The following is a 19,652-nucleotide window of genomic DNA, read 5'->3' on the forward strand; positions in this document are numbered from 1 at the left end:
CATGATTGATGAATAGAAAGTTTAAAAATAGATTTGAAATATAACCGTTATATTTACTATCACTTATGATCAATTTGAAGTGTCTTTGCTGAATAAAAGTTTTTTTTTATTTGTTTGTTTTTTTAAGAATTTTTTTTTTACTGATCCCCAAAATTTTTACACGGTAGTGTAATTTGATTATTATACTAAACCATTCTATCAATTCAAGCAAGAGTCCATGTTCAACTTCACATTGGGCATCTGATCAGTATGACACAAAACAAAACATGTCCAAATTCTAAATGAATTATACACAGAAATACTGGAACACTGCTGTAGTTATCTTTTTACTGTGCAGGCCACGAAGAGTTTCGGACTCTGGGCAACACTCCCAATATAATCTTTGAAGCTGTCTACACTGTCTTTTACACTCTCTAAATCTCTTCCGATCTGTGTTGGCTGTTACTCAGTCTGCATGGTGAGCAGTGCAACATACAAATCGAAAATCTTTCCAAATTACTGTCGATGTCTTTCGCTTTGGTTCTGCACAAGCTTGTGTCAGATGATGTTTCTTCAGCACTCATTATCCCGTGCCACAACAAAAAGATTGAAAATGCATTCATGGATCAGACTGCTCACACTAGCTTGCTCATCCTTTCAGATGAACTATATTTTAATGTTCTATACTGTACTATATGAACTATATACAAATTTTAACTCTGTGACTGGTTACAATGCTCAATCGCTGTAAATGCTTTAGAAAATGTTTACACAGTGGTTATAGAGCTAAATTAAATGCCTTCAACACTTTTCATGATTACTTATGTATGTAATTCAGCTGTAAACTTGATCCTTTGTGCATCCCTAATGTACAGCTCTATCAAATCCAAGAACCTTATATTCTTGAATAATCATGTAAAATATAAGCGCAGATAAGAGAGCAGTTCAGAGGTTGACATGCTGTGTCTAATCCAAGCATCAAGGCTGCTGAAAGCGATAATAGCGTGAACGTCTTTATTGTAGAATCCTTTGCATTGGCTATTGTAGCACATTGGCTTCACTGCCCCTCTTGATGTTCTTCAGGCTTAACATGTGTGACATTTGCAGGTTTCGTGTCAAGCATGTTGAGCTCCTGATTAGAGAGAAGGGCACTCCCGATTCAGTTGTGTCTTCTCCTCATTGCTATTCTCCACACAAATTTTCCAAGGTACAGAGATCCGCACCGAGAGAAAAAGAGTTCTGTAGCATAAAGCTGTCTTGAAAAATTTGACAACTGGATTGTGTCTAAATTAGCAGCTCTTTTCCTGTGTCAGTTGGATATGAGCTGGGTTCTTCACAGCAGGGGTTTATTCAGCTTGTTGTGATATTTTTTTTCTGTTTGTCAGTATGCAGTATGCAGTACACTTTTGTACAGGAGTGTTATTCTGAGAAGGTCAGAGAGAAATAGAGCTCCATCTAATGTCGTAAAGATGCCAGTACACTGTGTCTTTGTCCTCTCTGCGCTGGAGTATTATTACTGAGGCAAGCATCACAAAGCAAGGTGTTTTTTTCCCACTTGGATGACAATTAAATGGCAGAAAAATCCTAAAGATTTAGATTGAAGGGTGAACCTGAACAGTGAAGAGGCTATAAATCTCAAAGTGGGTGGATGGTGGTGAAATAGGGTGGCAGGGAGGCAAGACTACTGTTCCCATCATGCACTATGGCATGAATAAATCATGCAAATTTCTGCTTTTCCAGTGTTTACCTGGTAGTGTATTTGTTTACAAGTTCCTGTCTTGTGGTTTAGAGACTGCAGCTCTGCCAAAATTGGGGGGGGGGGGGGGGGTTGCTTGAGAAGGGGTTAAATTTTTTTGTGGCTGTTGAGTGAGCCAAATCCAAATTTTACACACTGGTACTGTGAGAGGAAAAATCAGTCTAATAGTGAGTCCAAATTTCTCAACGTGGACCGATTACAATACAGTTCAAAAGGGGGATAGTATTATTATTATTTTTCTTACATTTATTTATTTGTTTGTATGTTTGACAGAAATTGATACTTTTATTAAACAAGGACACATTAAATTGATCAAAGATGACAATAAAGACATTTATAATATAAAACATTTCTTTCAAATAAATTTTGTTCTTCAAATGGTTTTAAAGAATCACAGAATCCTGAAAAAATCACACTTTTCGTACCTCATAAAGCAGCACAATCTACACATTTTAAACTAAAGTCAGAAATGATTATTGAGCACCAAATCAGCATATTAGAAGCATTTCTGAAGGATAATGTGACACTGAATATTAATGGCTGCTAAAAATTCAGGTTTGCCATCATAGGAAACATTACATTTGAAAATATATTCAAACAGAAAACTGTTATTTTAAATTGTAATAATACTTTACAATATTATGGTTAAACTGTATGAGCGTAAGAAACTTATTTCAAAAACATAAAAAAAAATCTTACCTGAAAGCTTTGAATGTTAGTGTTTTTGCATGGATCGATACAGTAAAACACACACACACAAAACACTTTTAAAAATTATATACAAAATAGGACCAGTCTTATTAGACTCGGGGTAAGTAAGAATCTAACTAACTGTGAGCTTTTGCTAAGCAAAGTTAATGAATCTGGTTATTCCTACAGTTTTACACAGCAAAGGGTTGTGATTTTAGAATCTGTAGAATCTTAGATTGAAACCTATCTTACTTACCATGGGTAAGTAACCATGAACTACCCTTGAGTAAGACACTTAACACCAAGTTGATCCAATGAACCAGAGACTCTAATAAGTGTACTGTAAGTTATGATAGATGAAAGTATCATCTAAATGATAAATTAATTGTTAGTGATGCTTAGAAAGAGAGCAGCATCCTTGAGGTTTGGAGGAGGTGTTGTGAAAATGTTATGTTCAAATAATGGCTTAAATGCTCAGATTTCTTTGTCTTAATTAATGGCACTAAGACCTTGTGAAAAATATTACAGTGGCATTTGGACCATCTTAAAACTGTAATGTTAACTAGCTTGTCTGGCTTATGCTGATTCTTGTGCCAGGAATGAGGGGATATTAATAATCAAAGTAACAGGTGATCCCCATGCGATACGGTTTTATCTGGTGATATCTCACTCAACATTGCCATTGCTTTAAAAAGCACACCACTCAACAAAACCTTGGAGTCTTTAATCTGTTTAAACCAGTCATGCAAAAGCCTACACATACCCTCTCATGAAATAATCAGCCTTTTAGAATCAACTACTGAACAAAACATACATGGTATTAATGGTTACACATGGCTCCTGTGCTATAATGCCTTGTACAATCCCTTTACACACATAATGGACTGGCATTCTAGTTGTTAATGGGTCTGATTTGATCTTTCCAGGCTTACCGCTTCCTTGCCATCAATAAGAAGCTCGGATTGAGTGGGAGACCGGAAAGACCTGTTGGCTGCATTGGCACTTGCAAGGTAAACAGTGTTCTTTGTGGTTGAAACTATGATAATAAATATTATTCCAGCTCCAAGAAAAAATGTAATTGTGTGCAATATTTATGTGCACTATATTGTAAGCCATGCATTGGCTGTGTGTGAGAAACACACTGGGCCCTATAAGAAAACCTGGCGCAATGCGACGCAAGTCGCAGTGCAAGTGTGTTTGCTAGTTTCAGTCCGGCGCTGTTCGCATTTTCCCGTCAAGCGCCACGTCGTTTATTTAGCAAATGCATTTGCACTTATTTTTGCGCCCATGGGCGTGCTGGTCTAAAAAAGAGGTGTATTCAGGTGCATTGCTGGCGCATGGCTATTTTAATGAGCTGAAAATAGACCAACTCAAACCTGGTCTAAAGTCTGGCGCAGTGTTTTTTCTTTGTTATTTAAAGAGCGTACAGGCTGCTTATTAAACACAGGGACGCACAGCAGCACACAAACATGCCAAAAATAAAAAAATTAAGGATTGCAATGCATAAGATTTTTTTTGTAGGCTAAATAAATAAATAAATCTATGCCTACATGTCATAATGGATAGTCATCACATGTATCAGAATTAGGCTATCTATTTGCTCGCACAAGAACAGTTCCGTTTCATCTCTGAGACGCGTTCTGTCTTTGCACTTGCCAAATTCTGCCGTGTAAATAGCAAATCCGTCATGGCACGAGCACAACTGGCTCTTAAAGGGAACGGAAGATGAGACTCTGATTGGTTTATTGCACGTTACGGCCTAAAAACACTCATTAAGAGAATAGGGACAACCCGTTTAGACCATTCGCCCAGGCGCCAACCGTTTTTCTGTCGTTAAAATAGCAAAAGTGGATTTGGACACACCCTGAGTACACCTGCGCCGTGCGCTTTACACTTTGCATTTAGATCGTTAAAATAGGGCCCATTGAAATTTAAGTTATTGAAATTTAAGGTATTGACTAATCTTCTTCCAGTTAACTGTTCTTTTCAGTGAACTGGCCAATATGTTTTACTTTTCAAACGGAATGATTTTTTCATGTATCTGACCGATTTGTTCACAAATTATTTAGTTGAAGCAGTTCTTGTGTTTACATCTTGCTAATTGTTTTTCCACAAATCCATAAAATGGCTTTTGAAGACTTGGAAAATAGCATCCATGAAGTACTTTTATGGGTCTTTTCTTTTTTTATGTTAGTGTCTTTTTTTGGAGCTTCACCACTATGGTCACTTGTCATATAGCCTTGTGTAGCCAGACCTTCAGACTTACGGCAGAAGAGTTGGGTCTGTATGGATTATAGATGATTGATTATAAGTCTTTTGTTCTGTTCCAAATTCTGCTGAGCCTCGCGGCCTACTTTGTTTTTAAACATGATGACCTTTGGAGAAGATAAAAGTAGGAACTCCAGAGAAATGATCCTCTGTATTTGTTGGAGAATCGATTACGTTTAGTAAGACAGTAGTGGGTAGTATGCAGCTTCTCACAGAAATACAGAGAGAGTTAAAGGGATGTTCATATGTCTGTCTGTGCAGAATGGATGGTGTTTTTCATATGCTGTCTGAGGTAAAGTTGCATGTAACACATGGGTCATTTCTCTCCCCATTAGATTTATCGAATCCTTGGAAAGACTGTGGTCTGCTATCCAATTGTCTTCGATCTTAGCGACTTCTACTTGTCCCAGGATGTCATGCTTTTGATAGATGATATTAAGGTGAGTTTGGTGATACCACACCTCACTGGTTCCTCAAACAATGTAAGAAGAGGGCTCACTTTATGTCCCATACTTTGTCTGTCATTCTATATAAAGAAGAATCAAATTTAGGGCAATGGAGAGAAACATTCCCCATAAATCATCAGTTTCAGCCCTCAGGGTTACAGAGTGTTTCTCCTGCTGTCTGCACTGTATTAATGCGTTTATGTTTGCATGTGTTTTGTAGAATGCTTTGCAGTTTATTAAGCAGTACTGGAAGATGCCAGGCCGGCCTCTCTTTCTTGTGCTTATCAGAGAGGACAACATTAAGTAAGAGTCTCTCCCCTCAGAGCCAGATCCTGGTTTTGTTTGTGAGAGGTACAGAAATGAGTCTCTTTCTTTGCTAGGGGAAGCCGTTTCAACCCGATACTGGACATGCTGGCATCTTTTAAGAAGGGAAACATTGGAGGAGTCAAAGTTCACGTGGACAGACTTCAGGTGTGCTGCTCTTTCATGTCAGTAAAATATTTGTTGACAGTTAAGTTCAGATGACTGAACACACGACTGCAGGCTTCACTAAAGGTATTCCTGTTGAGTTGGCTTATACACTACCATTCAAAGGTTTGGGGTTAGTAAGATTTTTAAAAATGTTTTTGAAAGAAATCTCTTATGATACATTTTAAAATGTAATTTGTTCCTGTGATGGCAAAGCTCATCAGCAGCTATAACTCCATTCTTCAGTGTCACATGATCCTTCAGAAATCATTCTAATATGATGTTTTGGTGCTCAAGAAACATATATTTTTATTATACAGTTGTGCTGTTGTGGAAATCATGATTTAAAACAATCTGGATTTTTGGATCAGTGGAAAGTTCAAAAGCATTTATTTGAAAGAAGACAATATAAATATCTTTACTGTCACTTTTGATCAATTTAATTAATCCTTGCTGAAAAAAAAAAATAATTTATTTTGAAAAATGAGTCCAAATCTTCTAATGGTAAAGTACGATATATTGAACCGTTCAATTATAGTGAAGTAACTAAAAAAAGTCATTTTAGACCTAGTAACAGAGAGTTGAGCCATTAATAGCCGACTAATGCATATATTATTGAAGCTATTAGACAAGCAGAGAGAGAGAAAGAAAGCGGGAGAGTGAGCGAGCGAGAGCATGTACTGTATATTACCTCTCTGAGTCTGCTGGTCTCTCAAAATTGTTCGGCAGTAGTGTCGACTAACAGTGAAACTTTAAGTTCATTTTCTACACGAACAGCGCCGTTGTTACCTTGCTTGTGAGAGATATCAAGTAGACTTTAAAATAAAATCGCCAGAGTAGTGATAACAACATAAGTGTATGTTTCTGCACTGTAAGTTATGTACAGTATGTGCATCTGTGAGGGAGAGAGAGCAGGAGAGATAGAATATGTGGTTTACCTACATAAAAAGAGCATAATTATGTTGCAAAACATGGAAATGTCATTTTTATCATATTGCTTACTATATGAATTTGTCTGGCCAGTGTTGTTGTGGGTTTTGGTTATTGGGCTGTTGTAAGACCTTTGAAATAACAGAAATCATTTGGCGAAGAGATATGGACATGTTATGCGGTCCAGAGCATGGTCGTCAGGTTTTCGCAACAAAACCCGCCCAATTGCTAATCAAAACTAACCCATTTCGATGGAGGTTCCCCGGTAGAAATCTCATTCCGGGGGTAAAATACACATTTTCAGCTAAATATTACAGCTGTGTATCGGCAAGAATCTGATGATACGATACATTATATAACGATACATTGCGATACTGTATGCAAGTCGATATATTGGAATATTTCTTATTTTAGGAATAGTATATTTTTTAGGAAAGCTGTCATTAAGAAGACATCCCCATATGTAAACCTTAGCAAAAATACATAATTAAAAAAAAAAAAAACAGAACACACTGGGAGCTGCATTTACGATAATCAGTCCCTGTAATATTCAACATTATTGAAACACTTTTTGTGCAGTATGAGTAAAGGGGGAAAAATTCAAGTGCTTGTTGAGTCTTATTAAAATGTATTTTATAAAAAAGACCATATATATTTTTAGACCCTGCTTTAAAGGCTCAGTTTCAATTAAAGTTTAATTTAGTTTAATTTAATTCAGTTAAAAAAAATACATCTAACAAGTAAATCTTGAATTAATCTTTTATTCATTTATTTATTTATTTTTAAATATTGATAATCAATTTTTTGAGAATCTATACAGTATCACCAAACAAAATATCGCGATACTCAAATGTATTGCTATTTTCTAACACCCATAATAAATATCTTGTTATTTGGGTCGCTTTAGTCTCATGTAGCCAGACCTTCAAGCTGAAGGTCTGAAATTCATGGCAGCTTTCATTGGCCGAGGCCCAACCATGAGGCCGTTTGACCGACCACGATAACAGACCAGTACAACTCTCGGACGTATTAAGATTCTATGCCACTAACTTTAAATATTTCACATACTTTTGAAAATCCAGCGTTTACCTGATCCTGATAAGTGTTCATCATCACAGTTGTAAACAAGACGGCTTTCTTCTTTCGTGAGGGGTTTGGCGCCACGATATCCTTGTTTCCAGGCGGATTGTTAAAGAACGCAACACACATGTCTCATGGAAATCCTGAAGAACTCAACCAATCCGATAACGACTTCGACATTCCTGAAGTGTTCAATAGAGTCTGGCTGCAGACACGATGCACTCTCAGCCGCGCATGCGCACTTTGTAGTGGGTCGAACGCGGAAATACATCAAATGCAAACTAAAAGCACGAGATAAAAGAAATTGTTAACTCCGCCTGAAAACATATATGAAAATGAAAAAGTATTTCACTAGGTGAAATCCTATTTTCAAAGGGTAGAGATTATTGCTTTTTAGGAGTACCATAAAGACTGGTGGTTTAGGTCACGACTCGGATTTATATAAAATTATAACTCAAAGACATTGTTGAACATCAACACTTATATTGTTCAATTACTTTGCATATGTACCAATGTAGATGGTCCGTATATTGGCAAAATATGTTATTAATTTATAGTAAAAATGTATAGTTTTTTTTTCTTTGTACACATTCTTAGAAATATATATATATTTCTTCATTGTAAGAATGACACATTTTATATATATATATGTATGTGTGTGTGTGTGTGTGTGTGTGTGTGCGTGTGTGTGTAAATTGTATAATCAATTATTAAACTACTGATTAGCAAGCACCTGTTTATATCCCTTCTTTGCACAATTAAAAATTTATGTATAAACCATTTTATAATTAATTATTAAATCATCAATTTACAAGTTAATGTGTGATAGTCACATTCAGTGTTAATATGCTTTCCAAAACTGACACAATAAAATAACTCAACACACAGCAGTTGGTGATTACTGACTTTGGTAAATAATAAAACATAAAAACATGTGCATTGTGTGTGAGTTTTTCACAGATGCTGTTGTTGAATTATTTTAATACATAACTACAATAAATTAAATACTGACTATACTATTTAAATCTAAAATCATTACATAAAAAATAAATAAATAAACCACTGTTTTTTAATTTTGTGTTGGACAAAATTTTTTAATGTTGTCCACCACATTCTCTAAAAATGTATGCATGTCCTACATAAATTTAAAAACAAATTATCAGTGGCTCTAAAAGATCGTCCTTCATGAATTCTGCACAGAAAAACCATTCCAAGGCCTCAGCAGCTTCTTCATCCTCCATGCACAGTATAAGAGGAAGCTGAACTGATCCAAGAAGAGCCCCAGAGTTCTCAATGCACCACTGACTGGCAGTCTTAAGATCCGTCATGACATGCACCTAAGAAACGACAATGAAAAAGAGGATAAATAAAAATATGTTGAACATTAATGGCGGTAACCCCTCTAACAATACCTACTTTTCATGGAGACTGAACCACCTGTTTCTTCGGTGTAAACTCAAGGGTGGAAAGATTGGTTTCATCTACCTAAAAAAAATATATATATATAAATTCTGAATTTAAGCCGTTCCCTTTAATTACCTTTAAGCTGGGCACTTTTCCTGAGGAGCTGCTACAAAGTAGCATACATATTATATTAATTTATATTACATTTACAATATATTTTCCATTTTGTTCATTTGTATTCCATGTATCACTGTATATTCAAAAAAAATATTTCAACATGAATTTATAAGTGTAATTGCTCATTAAATGTATGGAAATAAACCTAGATGCCACTTTTGTGTTCTTCTGTTCCACCTCTGTACAAATTAATTTTGTTGATACTGTTTTCATTTGATTGATAACTTATTCTTCTTAGTTTGTTCTTATTCTATTGTTTTAATTAGACATTTTCAAAAGCTTATAAATATACAGTCGTGGCCAAAAGTTTTGAGAATTACATAAATATTAGTTTTCAAAAAGTTTGCTGCTAAACTGCTTTTAGATCTTTGTTTCAGTTGTTTCTGTGATGTACTGAAATATAATTACAAGCACTTCATACGTTTCAAAGGCTTTTATCGACAATTACATGACATTTATGCAAAGAGTCAGTATTTGCAGTGTTGGCTCTTCTTTTTCAGGACCTCTGCAATTCGACTGGGCATGCTCTCAATCAACTTCTGGGCCAAATCCTGACTGATAGCAACCCATTCTTTCATAATCACTTCTTGGAGTTTGTCAGAATTAGTGGGTTTTTGTTTGTCCACCCACCTCTTGAGGATTGACCACAAGTTCTCAATGGGATTAAGATCTGGGGAGTTTCCAGGCCATGGACCCAAAATTTCAACATTCTGGTCCCCGAGCCACTTAGTTCTCACTTTTGCCTTATGGCACGGTGCTCCATCGTGCTGGAAAATGCATTGTTCTTCACCAAACTGTTGTTGGATTGTTGGAAGAAGTTGCTGTTGGAGGGTGTTTTGGTACCATTCTTTATTCATGGCTGTGTTTTTGGGCAAAATTGTGAGCGAGCCCACTCCCTTGGATGAGAAGCAACCCCACAGATGAATGGTGTCAGGATGCTTTACTGTTGGCATGACACAGGACTGATGGTAGCGCTCACCTTTTCTTCTCCGGACATGCCTTTTTCCAGATGCCCCAAACAATCGGAAAGGGGCTTCATCAGAGAATATGACTTTGCCACAGTCCTCAGCAGTCACTATACTTTCTGCAGAAGATCAATCTGTCCCTGATGTTTTTTTGGAGAGAAGTGGCTTCTTTGCTGCCCTTCTTGACACCAGGCCATCTTCCAGAAGTCTTGGCCTCACTGTACGTGCAGATGCGCTCACACCTGCCTGCTGCCATTCCTGAGCAAGCTCTGCACTGGTGGCACTCCGATCCCGCAGCTGAATCCTCTTTAGGAGACGATCCTGGCGCTTGCTGGACTTTTTCTTGGACGCCCTGAAGCCTTCTTTACAAGAATTTAACCTCTTTCCTTGAAGTTCTTGATGATCCTATAAATTGTTTATTTAGGTGCAATCTTAGTAGCCACAATATCCTTGCCTGTGAAGCCATTTTTATGCAACGCAATGATGGCTGCACGCGTTTCTTTGCAGGTCACCATGGTTAAAAATGGAAGAACAATGATTTCAAGCATCACCCTCCTTTTAACATGTCAAGTCTGCCATTCTAACCCAATCAGCCTGACATAATGATTTCCAGCCTTGTGCTCGTCAACATTCTCACCTGAGTTAACAAGACGATTACTGAAATGATCTCAGCAGGTCCTTTAATGACAGCAATGAAATGCAGTGGAAAGGTTTTTTTGGGATTAAGTTAATTTTCATGGCAAAGAAGGACTATGCAATTCATCTGATCACTCTTCATAACATTCTGGAGTATATGCAAATTGCTATTATAAAAACTTAAGCAGCAACTTTTTTCAATTTCCAATATTTATGTAATTCTCAAAACTTTTGGCCACGACTGTATATATATATTTTTAAATTTAACATAAAAGATGACAATTTTAATCTAGTAAACAAAAAAAGCCATTACAAAAGGTTAAAAAAATTCCCTTGTATTCACTTTAATGAGTCAACTATCATCTCCTAATGGGAAGGCTAATTTATGATCAGATTTTTTGATTAAACATTAGAAAAAAGTTATTAAAGGGACAATAAGTAACTTTTTAGGTATTTTATTATCTAAAATCAATATTTTTATTCATAAATATGCCCTCAATGGTGTACAACTACCTATGCCAATGTTTAAACTAATCCTCGTAAATGAAGAATTTATTATCTTTATATACATGGGACGGGTAGGTCGACGGAGGCTTCCATGTAGTTCCGCCATCTTGCAAAACTATAATAGCAGAGAGGGACAAAAAGTACTAAGCCAACGCGTTTCCACAACGCGTTTTTCGGTCAGAGCCAGAAACGCAGGTGCAGAGCAGTGAGAGGTGCTTGAAACTGCACCGGCAAGTTTAAAAGTCTGGATTGCATTCTTATTATGGACCATACATATGCCGCGCCACAGGAGAAGAAAACATCGTCGCCAAAACGAAGTGCTATTAGAAGACATCCTGTCAAAGCTTTTTGGTACATATCGCCTACCGTAGATGCAACGCGCATTTGAAAAAGCGAGGCGCTGGAGAGCAAAATTAGTTTGAATGCAAAATACAATTTCACCACTAGATGGGAGTAATTCCTACTTACAGTCCCTTTCAGCTATATAGAAAGATGAGACATTCCTTCTTCATTCAGAAGGCATAATTATGAAAGGAACTCAAATTAATGAAACATTAAGTGACATTGGTTTAAACAGTTCTTTATGTCAGTTTAAAGTAGATCATGGTGTATTTTGAATAAAATAAAATAAAACTAAAAGAAATTTAACTGAAACTGGAATATATGAAATGCACTGATTCTGAAAGGCATTCATAAATAGTTTTAATACAGTTGTTAATGTCAGTTTGAAGGAGACCATGACAAATTTTGTTAAGCTGTTTGGAAAACCACCATATTAAACTCTGTAGACATTAATAAATGAAGATGATTAATTTAACTCCGATGTAACGATCTAAGCGGTCGTTAAATCCTCTAACGTTACGATACTCCATTTTAAAACACATGCATAACGTCGAAAGTCCTCTGCGTGGAGGATACATCAGATAATTTTTTTTATAGTTTTCAAAAAACATTTATCTTATAAAACACTTTTACTTAAACTTAATATTGAACAAATTAAATAAATATACTTACAATAATAGCCTATCTGTGCGTGTGACCGTTAAATCCTGTGTATCAAGTTGATTGGCCTGTGTGCGTGCATTTAAAACAGTGCGCATACGTGTGTCTGGGAGTGCATGTGTCCAATTGAGCATGTGTGAGTCTGAGAGTGCATGTATCCAAATTCGCATGCACGGCTGAGAGTGCATTGTGTCTGCAGCCAGACCCTTCTCGAAGTGTTTCCACTTTTGTGTCCCAAATGCATCAGATGTTTAGCCAATGGTCCGTGGACGTGACGTCTGAGGCTGAGACTAGGGTCGCTTCAACCTGCGGACATGAAAAACAACCCACGGCAACAGTGTTAAAGTAGCCCAATTCTACTTGGCAACACTAGTCCAGAGCTGCCTGGAGCTATATTCGCTGTGTGTGTCCCTGAAAATAATTGTACACTTATGAACGTTTGTCAGCCAATCAGATTCAAGCATTCAACGGCCCCGTAGTATAAATGATTATAATACTCTATACTAGGTAGAGAGTATTATAGCGATAGAGAGCATTATAAAGAATATCACAACAGGGGCAAATACTCTTTTACGGTACTTTATTGCTTAGCTTGTTGAGTAACAGTCATTTAGGACATATTACATGCATTATTGCATGTCTTGTCTAAACGCCTGTGTGTTCCCTTCGGTCTAATGTAACATTCTTTGTGGAAACTCTGTAGACCCTGATTTCAGGCGCTGTGGTGGAACAATTGGATTTCCTTCGTGTCAATGAGGCTGAGTAAGAATTAACCTCCATTTACACATTTGCCTTTCTCTCCACCTTTATGTTCAATATGGTTTACTTATTGAGGCAATAGAAGCAAATTACCCTCACGGTTTCTAATGCATGCCTCAGATTCATCTTCCATTTCCTATTGACACAATACCTTCCTTTATGTTCTTCTTTAGGATCCCAGAATTTAAGAGCTTTGAGGAGCTGGAATTGCCCAAGCACTCGAAAGTGAAGCGTCAAACCAGCACCCCGAATGCCTCGGACCTGGAGCAGCAGCCCGAGATCAACGTTGAGGAATGGCTCCATAAATCCACATTTGAGATTCTACAGAAATTCAATGTGAGCCTAACTTTCCTGCCCAGAGCTGTTATTATGAGTTTACTATAGGTGCTCTTATATAACTCATATTCTGTTATCAGGACTGTGACTGTCTGGCCAGTCAGGCCCAGCTGGCAAGTATTCTCCTCAGAAAAGAAGGTCCTGAATTCTTCAGTAGAAATGGTATGTGGTTTCTCTTGATTTCTGTGGCTGAAGTATTTCAGCAATATTAAAATGGCGAGCCTTTTAAAGAGCCACAGGACACTTCTTAATGCATGGCTGCTTTTATAAGGCATCGGAATGAAATGTCCACAATTGTAATCCATTTAGTGCCTTCATGGCTAAGTAAGTGGGTTGGCAATGCTAGCTCACACCCTTGTCACGGTCTTAATTCCCATAGTTACAATTTATCTCATAGCTCAGGACGCTTCACACTCTTAAACGGACCTATTGAACAAGCATGGAACGATTAAATATATGATTGTATGTGATTTTATGTTGCAATCTGGAGCTTCCACATGTCTTTTGGCAAAAAAATGTTCCAGGGATTTTGTCTGAAAATGTGTTTTTATGGATAACATGTCATTTTTAACCCTCCTTTATGTTCAGAGAATCTTAAAGATGACTTGGAGAGAATCTACAGAAGAGCAGGCAGCAGGAAGCTTTGGTAAGAGTTTCCTCTCAACACCATATTCTCCAGAAGTAATTTAGAGTTGCATTATTTTCTCGCTGGTGGGATAAAAATAAGGAACTCTTGATATATTTATGGCTATTTTGTTTATATCTCATCTTTGTATATGTATAATGTTATATACAACTAAACACACTATGCGCATATCTATACATTCTTAAATTCGCAAACCTCATGTAGGCTGGCGGTGCGTAGTACTGCGGCCGTTATCCAGAAGTTTGCCGGTTCTATAGCTCCCCATATTACCACTATGTTGGTCCATGGCAAGCAGGTAATTGGCCAGTGGGGCACACAACCTCTGCATGTGTGGTGTAACTGTTGAGTCTGTGCCGACGGATGTGTTAACTCATGAGCACGCAGCACTCATCCTTTGTTGTGGTCTTTCATTACATCCGCTCACTCAAGCTGTTATAACCATGCACAGAGAAGCCATGTAGCTCATACATTTTTTTTTTAATTTTATAATTGTTATTTTGTGTATAAGGTAATTTTTTTGGGGAGTTGAGCTATTTTATATCCTTCATAACACAAATCTCATAGCTGGGGTTGCCACTCTTACTGTCTCATTTGCAGTTTGTTTTTGAGCTAAACCCCATTATGTCTGTGAAAGTACAACCTGTCCATAACACCTATTGATATTAATTCCTCAAAGGAATCCATCAGCTAAAAATGAAATTGGTGAACATTAAAATAGGTTCTTGTAGCCCAAATTACGCTGAAGTCATGGATTCAATTTCCAGGGAATGCACCTACTTATAAAACGAATAATCTGAATACATCGTGAGATGATGACTTTGGATAAAAGCGCTTGCCAAATAAATGAATAAATTAAAGGACATGTAAATTACAAAAGTGTAGCAAATCTAACTTTGTATTATAAAGTGTATTCCAGGAGCAACAGCAGCAGGGTCTGAATGCCCAGTGCTACTTTCTCACTTTGAGCTCTCCTGATCGTTTTCTTCCCACAGGGCCTAGCTTGAAATAATAGTGAGGATTTAAATGCTACAGGGGGTCAAAATCTTGAAATATATAACATTGTCTCATTTATTCAAGTGCGCATTATGCTACATTACAATTAGATTATTATTTTTTTTAATCTAAAGTTCAAAGAAGTGTGACGGGGTTCGCAAAGTTGTTTTTGCTGATACAGTGTATGTATTGAAATGAATTACTTCTGACCTCCAGCTAAATAATTTGTCATTGTTTATGAGACAGCAAGTCTTATTGAGTGGTGTTCATTACTTTATGGTTGGTAAGATGTTTTAATGTTCTTGAAAGTAGACTTTTATGCTCACCAAGTCTGCATTTATTTGATCAAAAAATGCAGTAACAACAGTAATATTGTTACAATATTTTTAATATATTTCAAAATTTAATTTATTCAAATCATGGCAAAGTCGAATTTTCCATTTGATCAATTGAATGTATCCTTGCTAAATAGAAGTGTCCATTTATTTAAAAAAAGCAATCTTACTGACCCTAAACTTTTGAACAGTAGTATGTATATTTTAGGAATAACCTATATTTTGTAATAGGCTATAGTCCAGTCCCATTAATGTTTGGATCCATTGAATGAGTGAGAATATCTCTGTTGTACTGTGTTGTATTCACCAGGTCCGTTGTGCGCCTTGCTGCCAGTCTCTTAACTAAGCTAGTGGACAGCCTTGCACCGAGCATTACTAGCGTTTTAGTGCATGGCAAGCAGGTAAGTGGAAAACAGGAGCAGGGGCCTAAATAATTGGTATGAATAAAAACTCCCTGTCAAAGTCAAAAATATGAATTTCAATCCGGGATTTCCCACAAAAGTTTTACTGTTCACTGAAAAAATTCACATCAAATGTATATCGAAGTCATGATGGACTCCTCTTCCTATTATTCAACATGATAGTATCTAATTGCATCAGTTATCACTGCCGAAGCTAACCTGCTGCCCTTTCATTTGATGCTTCTACAGCAAAATCGCTTTTACCCAGAACTCCTGTAACCATCCCATTGTTTGTGCATTACATTTAACGTCATTGTACATTTACCTTTTATTTGCTTTGTGTTGAGAGAAACATTACGTGTGGTGTGGAGTGTACGTTTAATGAACTGTCATAGTTTCCCAACATAGGCCTGTTTAGCCTCTGGTGGTTGTGAAATGATTCATCAGAGTAGCGCACTAGCAGTGAATCTGCATATAAATGCCATCCGAGGGGCGTAATGTTGTGTTGTGATAAATGGGTATGGTTTCGTTTGAAAATGGGTCATTCTTTGCATACAAGAGCAGTCTGAGCTGACCTGCATGTAGAATTATAGTCCTAGCCCTATTTAATCTAAAGAAGCTGAGCCCTTTTCTGTGTTCTCCCAACTTAATGTGTATTTGGATAAATTGCCATAGTAGAGCAATATTGATGTCTGCTGGGAACTGTAAGGAGAACAGCAGATCATGCAAAGCAAACTACCACGTACTTAAACCACACTTAAAAATATATGCATTTCATTACATAGATAAAATATAACCAAAGACCAAGATACATATCATACTAGATGTTGGATGGGACAAAGCTGGCCCCTGATGACCTTTGGCCCACCATACCATAAGAGAGGGATAAAGCATGCCTTTCTTATTTATTTATTAAATTATTTCTTTATTTTTGCATTGAAATGTAGACAATATACGCAAATTTGATTAAAAACAACAATAACAACAAAATCAATACAATAAAACAAAATGGTATTAATTAACATTTACTTTTGGCTAATGGCCACTGTAATAATATTGTAATTTCAGTGTTTAAAAGGACATCTCGCATACACTTACTACCAGTTTCATTCATTTTATTGGAGTTTTTCTTGAAAACAGTATTTGTATTGGAGTGTTGTGGTTTTGTGATTTATACAACACACTCTCATGGCAATTCCTAACTGGTTTATGTTTTTGTCAATTGGTGGCTATTTTATTTGTGCTTTCATATGACGTGCCTTCACCCCTCTGATGCTTTGATTTAGCTATGGACCGTCATGCTATGTTCTCTCTAAAAATAGCACGTTTCCCAAATCGCTTTGTACAAATTCATACAAAATCACCCCCTCTTAAAACGGTTACTTTTTGCCATGAGATCTGGTTGGATTTATACATTTTAAAATGAATGATCCTGGTTTGAGTTAGTGCAGTACATTAAAACCCATTCAGAGGAAAAGAAACAAGCAAAAATGCATCACCTGAGAAATCATCCATCATGATACAGACTGACTGCAGTTATGTGTTACCAGGTGACTCTCGGCCTGTTTGGGCATGAAGAGATCGTGATCTCTAACCCCCTGTCTCCCGGGGTCATTAAAGACATCATATACAGCAAGTGCAGCCCCCATGGTGAGCGAGAGGCCGTGCTGCAGCAGGAGCTCGTCATCCACATTGGCTGGATCATCTCCAACAACCCAGAGCTGTTCAGTGGCATGCTGAAGATCCGTGTGGGGTACGCCATCACCGAGAGTTTCACAGCATAAGCCTAAATAATAAAACATGCTCACGTCATTAAGAATCAAATCAATGGAAATAGGTTCTGCACATCTTCTCTATCAATAATTAACATAGGTTACCTTAAGCGGTCTTTATTTGTCGTGCTTATTTTTCAATCAGATGGATTGTTCAAGCCATGAAGCATGAGTTGAAGATTCGTGCTGGGGACATGCCACCTCAAGACATCTACCAGATGTCCCCGAGTGATGTCAAACAGCTCCTGCTGGATGTCCTCCAGCCTCAGCAGACTGGCAGGTGCAGGAGGCCCACCATCTGTGTGTTACTCTAGATACTGTACCTGCCAAGACTCAATTATCTCCTGTGTCCAAACACAACAGCAGTATACAGTTTATCATCATTTAATTAATCTTAATAAGAGGTTAATTATCAAGTAAGAGAATATGGTCTTCTGATAATGGAGTTGTAATGGTTTATTAGTTTAATGTTTCACAATATCAGGCTACAGTTGAAATAAATTGGGCTCAGTAAGACTTTAAAGAAAATAATTATATATATACACAGTACAGAACAAAAGTTTGGACACACCTTCTCATTCAAAGAGTTTTCTTTATTTTCATGACTATGAAAATTGTAGATTCACACTGAAGGCATCAAAACTATGAATTAACACATGTGGATTTAAATACATAACAAAAAAGTGTGAAACAACTGAAAATGTCATATTCTAGGTTTTTCAAAGTAGCCACCTTTTGCTTTGATTACTGCTTTGCACACTCTTGGCATTCTCTTGATGAGCTTCAAGAGGTAGTCACCTGAAATGGTCTTCCAACAGTCTTGAAGGAGTTCCCAGAGAGATGCTTAGCACTTGTTGGCCCTTTTGCCTTCTGTCTGCGGTCCAGCTTACCCCTAAACCATCTCGATTGGGTTCAGGTCCGGTGACTGTGGAGGCCAGGTCATCTGGCGCAGCACCCCATCACTCTCCTTCTTAGTCAAATAGCCCTTGATGACTTCAGTGTGACTCTACAATTTTCATAGTCATGAAAATAAAGAAAACTCTTTGAATGAGAAGGTGTGTCCAAACTTTTGGTCTGTACTGTGTATATATATATATATATATATATATATATATATATATATATATATATATATATATATATATATATATATATATACAGGAATAAATTATATTTTAAAATTATTATATTTAACATTTTATTTTAATTTGCAATAATAGTTCACAATATTACTGTATTTTTGATCAAATAAATGCAATCTTGTTCAGCGTAAAAGACTTCTTTCGAAAAGCATTTGGAATTCTACTGACACCAAATTTTGAAAAAGGAAAATAACTTTTTTCCCAAAAGAATTCTGCTTCAGAGTTAGCATTCAATGATTTCTCCACTGCAACAGTTTTGAGGATTAATTTTAATCCTCCATACTTCCATAGATCGTGGCTCAATAGACGTCAGATCGATGGCTCGCTCAACCGTACCCCTCTCGGCTTCTATGACCGTGTTTGGCAAATCCTGGAGAGAACACGGAATGGCATCACGGTTGGACGAAAACATCTTCCTCAGGTAGCTCATCTAAATCGTTAAACTTTTTTTTTTTATATTAAGCATGGTATTGTTGAAATAATTGCATCATTAATGGATCATCTTAAATGTGTTCAGAATATCTTCCGTTTGAAATGACACCTCAATCTTTCACTCTTTTGCAGCAACCTACTCTGTCAGATATGACCATGTATGAAATGAATTTTTCCTTGTTGGTGGAAGACACATTGAAGAACATTGTTTTGCCCGAATACAGGCAGATCATTGTGGAGGTTAGGCACTATTTGGTCCTGCCTATTTTGCAACGCTTGAATTTGTACTCTGACATATCATTCACCTGCTGTCTGACCCTGTGTCTTTGTTTCTTTGACCTGAATGCAGCTGTTGATGGTGGTGTCAGTTGTGCTGGAAAGAAACCCAGAGTTGGAGTTTCAGGAGGCTGTGGATTTGGACTGGTTGGTTAAGGATGCTTTTGCAGACTTTCAGAAAGACCGCAGCAGACTGGATGGATCTGAGAAACAGGTGAGGGCAGTTTTAATATGTGCAAGTGTTTTAGTAGA

At 37.0% G+C, this 19,652-nt stretch overlaps 1 protein-coding gene across 3 annotated transcripts in view; it reads left to right on the forward strand.

Annotated features, from left to right (window-relative positions):
• Positions 1-19,652, forward strand: part of phkb (phosphorylase kinase, beta) — a 69,906-nt gene that overhangs the window by 47,410 nt on the left and 2,844 nt on the right. For 2 of the 3 annotated variants that reach the window (XM_059513821.1, XM_059513840.1), the window contains 14 exons: positions 3,352-3,435; positions 5,029-5,133; positions 5,360-5,442; positions 5,520-5,610; positions 13,012-13,070; positions 13,241-13,403; positions 13,484-13,565; positions 13,992-14,049; positions 15,688-15,778; positions 17,329-17,531; positions 17,696-17,830; positions 18,984-19,113; positions 19,257-19,364; positions 19,474-19,614. In XM_059513821.1, coding sequence (XP_059369804.1) covers positions 3,352-3,435; positions 5,029-5,133; positions 5,360-5,442; positions 5,520-5,610; positions 13,012-13,070; positions 13,241-13,403; positions 13,484-13,565; positions 13,992-14,049; positions 15,688-15,778; positions 17,329-17,531; positions 17,696-17,830; positions 18,984-19,113; positions 19,257-19,364; positions 19,474-19,614 — 1,533 coding nt within the window. Of the gene's footprint in view, positions 1-3,351; positions 3,436-5,028; positions 5,134-5,359; positions 5,443-5,519; positions 5,611-13,011; positions 13,071-13,240; positions 13,404-13,483; positions 13,566-13,991; positions 14,050-14,253; positions 14,345-15,687; positions 15,779-17,328; positions 17,532-17,695; positions 17,831-18,983; positions 19,114-19,256; positions 19,365-19,473; positions 19,615-19,652 lie in introns of all 3 variants that reach the window. The other variant, XM_059513831.1, reaches the window with a different exon arrangement.

Source organism: Carassius carassius, chromosome 2 (assembly GCF_963082965.1).
Source record: "Carassius carassius chromosome 2, fCarCar2.1, whole genome shotgun sequence".
NCBI classification, from domain to species: domain Eukaryota; kingdom Metazoa; phylum Chordata; class Actinopteri; order Cypriniformes; family Cyprinidae; genus Carassius; species Carassius carassius.